Source organism: Diadema antillarum, unplaced genomic scaffold, assembly GCF_040938485.1.
Source record: "Diadema antillarum isolate AM-2024a unplaced genomic scaffold, OU_Dant_1.0 scf00000060, whole genome shotgun sequence".
Classification (NCBI taxonomy): Eukaryota; Metazoa; Echinodermata; class Echinoidea; order Diadematoida; family Diadematidae; genus Diadema; species Diadema antillarum.
In genome coordinates, this window is record NW_027270949.1 from 4,078,338 (window position 1) to 4,086,983 (window position 8,646).

General features: G+C 38.1%; 1 protein-coding gene across 1 annotated transcript; it reads left to right on the plus strand.

The window, feature by feature from the left end:
* Nucleotides 1-1,557: 1,557 nt before the first annotated feature.
* On the plus strand, nt 1,558-8,640 carry LOC139716056 (uncharacterized; the record flags this gene model as incomplete). Its single annotated transcript, XM_071627609.1, has 5 exons — nt 1,558-1,657; nt 3,297-3,449; nt 4,508-4,600; nt 7,161-7,294; nt 8,508-8,640. Coding segments are annotated over exons 1-5 (613 nt in total), but the record flags the coding sequence as incomplete, so codon positions are not given.
* Nucleotides 8,641-8,646: the final 6 nt, after the last annotated feature.

Here is an 8,646-nt window from a genome sequence, read left to right on the forward strand (position 1 = left end):
TAATAATTTAGTGCTTATTTTATTCCTAATGCGAATGAGAAGGAAGAGAATAAGTGTATGAATATGCTTGTACATTACCATCACCAATACATAAAAGGTGTATCACACACTCGTATGTATAAATAACAATATCAATATGAAGCTATAATTGAGTGTATAGTGTTATTAGATATAGTGTCGATAATAGTGCAAAAAAAAAGACACTAAATGTTTTGAAAATGACATAGGGAGCAGTGGAATACAATCCCCATGACCATATGGATGGATCTGAAAGGGTTACTTTCTAGTTTTTCATTAACCAATCCATCATACCTTTAAGATGAAAGCCAGTCTAAAACTTTATCTATATTTCATGAGAATGAAAAAAAAAAATCCAGGAGAACACTGCAAAAATGATAAAATCAGATTTTAAAAAAAAGGAAATAATGACATTCTGATATAAAAATTTCGGAAGACACTTCTTGTCCCATTGCTATGAATGAATGAATGAATGAATGAAGAAAATGAAGGACTACTCAGAGTCAACTTTATTGATCTGTATATCACAGTACATAGAAATTTAGCTTCCAGTTCATCCAACTTGTTACACACAAATAATCATTAAACACACATGCGTGCAGACACACACACACAATCAAACAGCAAGTGACATGCCCGAAAGAAAAAGACAGGAAAGGATTCCCATACGGTGGAATTCTTTGAAAAAAGAAAGGTCTCTTTAATAAATAATCAAACAATCCTGAAACATTGAAAATAGACAAGACATGTATGTAACAGAAGTGTATTCAAATCAAATCACAGCAGATAATAAACATGAAGCAAAAATGAATATGAGTCCCCAAGAAGCAGAGCTTGTGAGTGGAGCCCATTGTGAATGTACAACATTTTACAGTGTGAAAGGAAACTTGATTTATAGATGAGACATCTGGGACATTGCCCCTGCAGACTGTTAAAAAACAAACAAATAAAGAAACAAACAAAGAAACAAACATACCCTCTATCATGAAAATCACCTGTTATTTTCTTAATCCGTCATATCTCCAGATGTTCATTATGTGTGCACTTCCTTTATTGCAAATAAATAATGAACCACACATTCAAAATGTGCTTTAAAAACGAAATTAATAAGTGCCGGTAGGCCCGATAGTAAATCAGCGCCCAGCATGCGTTCTTTTTTGTTACATCTCATGAATATTCATTTCAGATCTCAGCGAGCCGTCCGGGTTATTTTCCACACGCATACATTGCGTATTATAGTATGTGCTACGTTTTATCCATATTCGCGCATGCGCTGTGTAAGTCGTACCACAATACGAAATGCGGTAGGACTTTAAAACCCTCGGATAAACTCTTTCACAGGGCTCTCAAAACAGATCATATTGTAAATCGACTTCGCCTGCTGTGATTGTAAGTATCTTATCTAAGAGTAAGGCTACTAATTTCAGTATAAAACCCTGTATTTTGGTCTCTGGTCACGTAAATGCTAAGCCATATCAGGTGCTTCCGTGACAGGATAGGCCTTGCTGTGCGACCCCTTTACGGTACGTATTTGTCCGTATGGGGTCGCTGCTGCGGTTAGTGGAGCTGCAGCTAGAGTGCGTGCGACAGCGTTGCACCCAAAAGTACTTCTCCTACTATCCTAGTCTACAGACTACAGGTAGTTTTCTAGACTTAGAATCTAGTAGGTCCTAACGTTAGAAACTAAATCATCCCATTAAATTTAGAGTCTAACTGCTACAACGAGCCTTGGGCTTGGACCAAGCCTTCCTGAACTTGAAGCCTTGAGCCTGGGGACCACGCAAAATACTTCTTTATAAGCGAATTTTGTTTGGCAAGAGGAGTTCATATCATGTGCAAATGTACAAAACTACAATTGAAACCTTATCTACTGGTATGTTATGTGATACAATGCATATAGATCTATAGCCATAGAGTCTAGTGTTACTGTAGTTTTTAGATGATAACTATTTCTCTATTTGTGGTAGGTGTCTATACTTTACGTTAGATCTAGACTCTGTAGTCTAGTCCAGGTCTACAGAAATTACATTATCTTCTTGGATAATCGGTGTGCTCTCCCGATGTGCTCCGCTTGTAGTGGGTGCAACGCTGTCGCTTTTGCAATAGTATGTGTGTAGCTACTGTATAGTGTAGTCTGTAGCTAGTCTGTGCAGCTAGTCTGTTACTAGTGTTAGTCTGTTGGTCTGTTTGTTACTTTAATATTAGTCTGTAGTGTTGGTCTGTTACAAAAATGTGAAAGTTTTTGTTGAACTTGCTCTCATTTAATTCTTTCTTTCTACATCAATTTTGTTCTATCTTGGAACAAGTGATCCTTGGGCTTGGCCGGCCTTGGTAATACCAGGTGTGAGTTAATGAGGTCAAATGTCATCTAGGGGGTCAAAGGTCAAATGATAGGTCTGTTAGTCTGTTACAAAAATGTTAAAGTTTTTGTTGAACTTGCTCTCATTTTTTTATTTCTGCATCAATTTTGTTCTAACTTGGAACGATTGATCCTAGTTGGGTTAATATCAGATTTGAGTTGATACGGATATTGTCAGTGGTCATCTTGGGGTCAAAAGGTTACTTGTTTTATTGATTGCAAAATCAGGCGAGACTTGTGCCGGCCATGGTTCGAGAACCACCTTGTTATTACAAAAAAGTTCTTGGTTTGAATGTTTTGAATGATAGGATTTGATAAATTTTATGGACATCTTCAGTAAAAATGTAGGGACAGCTTAAGCCCTAAGGGGGCCGCTCACTTGGTCTAGCCTATCCTGGTCTATCGAGGTAGGCCTTAATACTGTCACAGCCGGGTTCAAAAAATTGCATGGCTATGTAATTCTTTCACCTGGGGTGGCAGTAAGGCCTACCTCTAGACCAGAATAGGCTAGTCCAAGAGCTAGTCTCTAGGTCAATAGGGTTAGAGCACCAGCGAACGACTCCTTTAGGCCTAAGCTTTTCTACATTTTTACTGAAGAAGATGTCAAAAAAATTTATCAAAACCAGTCATTCCACTGGCATTAATCGGGGGGGGGGGGGGGATAAAGTATGTGATAAATGAGATATGTGTCATTGTATTAACATCATATACTTAAAAAATTGTCAATGTCTTTCCCAAAAACACTGAAAATTGCCAGAATGTTCAAACACACTAGCGGTATAAAAGTTATAATGCTACTACAACTGTAGCTATTATCCTGTCATGAAACCATACAAACTGCAAAGTATACTTAAGTCATTTTTTATTACATTTGTAAATTGTAATAGTTTTTCTCTCCCCACCCCCCCCCCCCTTACAGTCAGAAGAAAATTCAGCATCAGAGATGGCGAAGATCTTGTTTTAGTGGATGAACATGAAGGCTTTAGTATCGACGATGATGTATTGGGAGATATTGTGACCAGCCAGCCTGATGTTAGCCTCATGGTCCTGAAAGAAGATGAAGAATGGTCCAGTAAGTTTTTAATAAGAGCATTACATTTCTGGAGAAGTAAGCAGTATGCGAACAATTATAGGAATGTTCCTTTGAACATTCTCTGTATTTGCAAAAGGTGCTACTGGATACAGCCACTGTGTTAAAATGAACAATTCATTGCAAATTAAAGACAAAGGAAGCTAGTCTTCAGCATTGCAAACTTGCATTTTTGCAGAAATGTTTTCAATGCGATCATCTTGAAATTTGTTGGAAATTTCTATCTATATGTCCTACCCATTCAAGGATGGTATTTATTCATGAATGTACGGCTCACAGTTTCCTGGACCTACATGTGTCTTGAAGACACCTCAATATTGTGAATGTTTGATTTAAAAAACATTTTGGTGTGATGTTTGAGTTGAATGATACTGTCCAAAGGATTACATAAAAAAGAATCTACAAAAGTCTGGAAACGTATCATTGTTCATCGGTGTTGGGTATTACCAGGGAGGTGGCCATCTCCCTGGTATCACCAAGTCCCTGGCTGGTGTAAATTTACTCCTAATTCAAGAAGATCTAGTAATTGCAGTGTTTCTAGTATAGTACGCCTTTTTAATTATTTGTTGTGCCTAGCATTCTTATGCTATAAATGTATGATTACGTATTTCAAATCTGGGCGGACAACTCTGTCAAAGTTTACAACAGTAGCATATGACACGAGTGCTGTTTTTCCCATGGTTGGCCCCAGCTGATAAATACTGTGGGGTAAATACTGGTCTTTGCCGGATATTACCGTCTCGCTATTTATGATGAGAATGGGAAACACAGGGGAATAATCAATAAGTCATTTCATGAATTTTGTTAATAAAGGAATACACAAATCATTGTACATGAAGTATGATTAACCAAAATAATAATAATAATAATAATAATAATTTATGGCAGGAATTCATTCTTATTGCTGGGACAAATTTTTGCGCAACGTTTTCTGATCTATGTATCTGATACCATTTTTGCTGTGTACAAGAATTCGAAAATTGTAGCAGTCACTTGGGAAGGAATTGCTCCTATTGTAAATGTTTACTCCAATCATTCAGTGGCACTTGCTCGACAACTTCTGAAGCAGAATGGAAACTTGACAGTCATGGAGCTCCTGTCATCTTTTGACAGTTCTGACCAGAACAAAGAAGGTATTTTTGCACATTCCCTGGAATGCACCCTCTAATTTCATAAAGAGTCTGAAGTGTCATCAGAAGTTAAAATTAAACCAACCTTATCATTAAACATTCTAGTGATGGTCAATTTTTCATGGAGCATAATCACACTCCCACATAAACACAACACAAATGTGGGCCAGGAAGCTTATTTTCGAGTAGCCATACACAATTTTCCCCACCCTGAGAGGGGACTCCCTCCCGGATCATCCCCTCATCTAGTTATTTCACTCCATAGGATTTTTTTTACAAAAAACAATTTCCAATACTCTGAAAGTATATTGTACTCACTTAAATGTGCATCAGAAAAAGTTTATTTCTAAGATGCCAATTGCTAAATTTTCCCTACCCTTAGATGGGGCAGTCCCTTCCAAACCTTCCCCTGCATTTTACCCATCTAACTTTAACTTTTAACATTTTTAAGTCGTCCAAAGGAAAGACCTTATGCCGTCATATTTGTCCGTCTGTCTCTCCGTCTGTCTGTCAACAATTTGGTATCCACTTTTTCATCGATCTATATCTTGGCTCCGAGTTAACCAAACAAGTTCATATTTGGTATCGGTATCCTTTAGGACTTTCCTGATATTAAGCTCATTTTTGTGTTGAGGTTGAGCTTAAAGGCAAAGATCAAAGGTAATTCAATGTCACATGGGTTATATAAAACAAATGAAAATAGATCTTTCTCGCAATATCTCAAGAACGGTTTGGGCAAACAACTTCAAACTTGGTATATGTATACCTATGGAGGTGACAATGATCTTTGACCTCAACCTTTGACCTTGACCTTTGACCTTGATTAAACATGAAAATAGCTCTTTCTCGTAATATCTCAAGAAAGGTTTGGAGAAACAACTTCAAACTTGGTATATGTATACCTATGGACGTGGCAATGATCTGTGACCTCAAGCTTTGACCTTGACCTTTGACCTTTGCCCTTGATTATTTGTAGACAACATTTTGAATACTGTCCATATTGGCACGGTTTTCAATTACTCGACATTGGACGACTGCTTTGGACGTCGTCCATATTATTATACACTTGGCTTGATTTCTGCTATTCTGATGGCAGAACCCCTTCCCACACACTCCCCCTGCTTTGTCCCTTCACTCCCTCACTCAGTGCCCCCCCCCCCCCCCCCCCCCCCTCCTTTTTGTCTCACCTGAACAAAGTTCTGGCAGAGATTGACATAGTAATCACTTTTCCTGTTGCTGTGTTAGAAAAATGTTAAAGGCTTTTGTTGAACTTGCTCTCATTTCTCTATTTCTGCATCAATTTTGTTCAAACTTGGAACAAATAATCCTTGGGTATTACCAGATGTGAGTTGATGAGGATGATGAGGTGAAAGGTCATCTAGGGGTCAAAAGATCAAATGATGCGAGGCCATGTGCATCATTTTTAGCTCACCTTAGCCGAAGGTTCAAGTGAGCTGTTGCCATCCGTTTTTGTCTGCCGTCCCTTGTCCGTTGTGCGGTGTGCGTCATCTGTAAACTTTTATATTTTCATCTTCTTCTGCAGAACGAATGGTCGGCTTTTAGTCAAACTTGCAGAGAATCATTCTGTTGGGTAGAGTTGTTCAAATGATAACTGTAGCCCCATGGGGGCCCAGGGGGAGGGCCCCCAGGGTGCAAAATTCTCAAAATTTCAAACATCTTCTCCAGATCCACAAGAAGATCAGTCAAGTTGTTTTGTGTGTAGATACCTTTATAAGTAAAGAATGAAAGTTGTTTATGACAACTCCTGTTGTGCCCCCTCCTTGGATTATTCTGTGTCAGTTTTCCTAAGAGTTTTCCCATTCAAATCTCAAAATAATTATATTGCTATAGCGCCCTCTAGACAACTACTGAAACTCCCCTTTAAATGAATGTTGAGTAAAAGTTGCCTTCAATGAGTTTGTACAGAAATTACCAATGAGATTGATAACTCAAAGTTTAATTCATGTCAAAATGAACAGAGCCCATGGAAGTACAAGAATTGTATATTTATTAAAGGAAAAAAATATTTTAATCTTTTACAAAAAGGGAACAATTAAGCTGTGATCATTCAGAGCATTACAAGTTACATTTCAGTGATCACAGCAAGTTCCGAAAATGACCACAAATTACTCACTGGACCATCTCTTCATGCATGAATGATCAAGGTTTTTAATTATAGACAATCAATGACTACTAATCTGATACATGTGATTGTAATAAAGTATCTGCTCACCATGCACTTGTAAGATTTAGGAATAATCTGCATGTGTATTGTTACTAATTGTTTTGCCAGAGTGTCCAAATGGGGGGGGGGGGGGGGGGGGGGGGGTAAATGATTTTACATGCAACTGTAGTAACTCAGTGAGTAATCATTTCAGGTGTTCACAGTGAGTTTGACTCTTCATTACAAGGTGAGTATTGATCGAAAACTCACAAAAAAGTGCATGTCCTACTTTTCTCCTACTTTTACTGAAATTTAGCTCCTATTTTTTTTCTCCTACTTTTTCACCATGATCTACTAGAAAGCCTGCTTGATTTTATTATTTTGCATTTTGAAATACAGGATGGAATTCTGGTACATCTGCCATCCTCCTCCTCTTGTGCCTGTTGCCTCCTGCAAGCCAAGGGAGGTCTAAAGCTGCCTCAGCAAAAGTATCCATTTCCTCAGCAATCTCAAGGATTATTCAGTTTCAGAAGGTATGTAGCTTTTCAGTATAAAAGTGGACTATAAATAAATAATGTTATTAGTACCCTCGTCACACCTTGCATGTTCTCACTGCATTCTAGAAAATGTTGCCAAAACTGACTAAATGTGTGTACACAGGGAGTAGATGTAGCAATGGTCTATCTAAGAATTTCATGAATGTGCTTAGACTGGCTTGGACTAAGAGGGTGCTCAAGAACTTTGGGCCTGTTCAAAAACTGAACCTATCCTAAGATTATTAGGAGTGACAATGCGCTAGAACGAGATGGACCTACTGCAAACAGGGTTGCCATACTTCAATCCTACTAGGAATATGTTTCAGCGTGACATTTTCACAGCCCTAAATGTAGAGTTATATCAATAAACAAAAGGTCAGTACTTTTTGCCTCGATATTGGAAATTGATTACAAATTTGCAGCAAGAAAATAATTGTGAAGGAAATTTTAAAATCCTTATTTTCACAGTGTCTCCTTTTGTGTGAGTTGAAATGACTCAACCATATTAGAAAGACTCTTCTCAATCAGATACTTAAAACCTGCTTTGAAAATACTTGCATTTTTTACCAGGCCTCTACAGCCTACCTCTATACGTTTATAAAATTTTCTGTGCAAAGTCCTGGTTGAAGAATGTAGCTACAGTGTATATCTCTGTTCAGTTCATTAACCATAAAGTGAATTGAGCGAGATACAAGTTATAGGGGAGACTACGCTGCACATGGATGTCACCATCATGCACAAGCCCTGTGATTTATGCACTTTTCCTATTTGCTCAAGAGTTATGATGGAGCATCACTTGCAGCCAAGCCTTGATAGTCTGCAACATGCAGCCTGAAGGCCACTGCATATCATACAAATCTTTGGTCGCACAACTTGCCGACTATCATTTTATGAAATAAACAGTGCGTATATTCTGTTTTATTTCAGATCTTAAGTCGCTGAGTTGTGTGACAGAAAGTCATATCGAATGCGGTGGCCTTTAGTCTAATCAGGCCTCTTAAATTGAGAAAAAAGTCAGAAAACGTTGTGCTACTTTGCACATTGCAGACATTTTCCACAAAACATCCAGATCCCCCCACTATATATGTATGTATGTATGATGATGGTAACAGTGATGATAAAGATAGAGTTTTGATAGAATTAACAAGTGGGAAAAGGGTAACTGCTAGTTTCATCGTTTACTAGTACATGTAATTTGTTTCAAACACAGAGTGGAGGGAGCATTCAAGATTTTCTGGATGGCACCAAACAGACCCAGAGCCAACCGTTCCTTCTTGGAATTGGAAATTCTAAGGCCTGTATCAGCAGTTACTTGCTCATTGTCGATCACAAGGCCATTCCATGTGGTG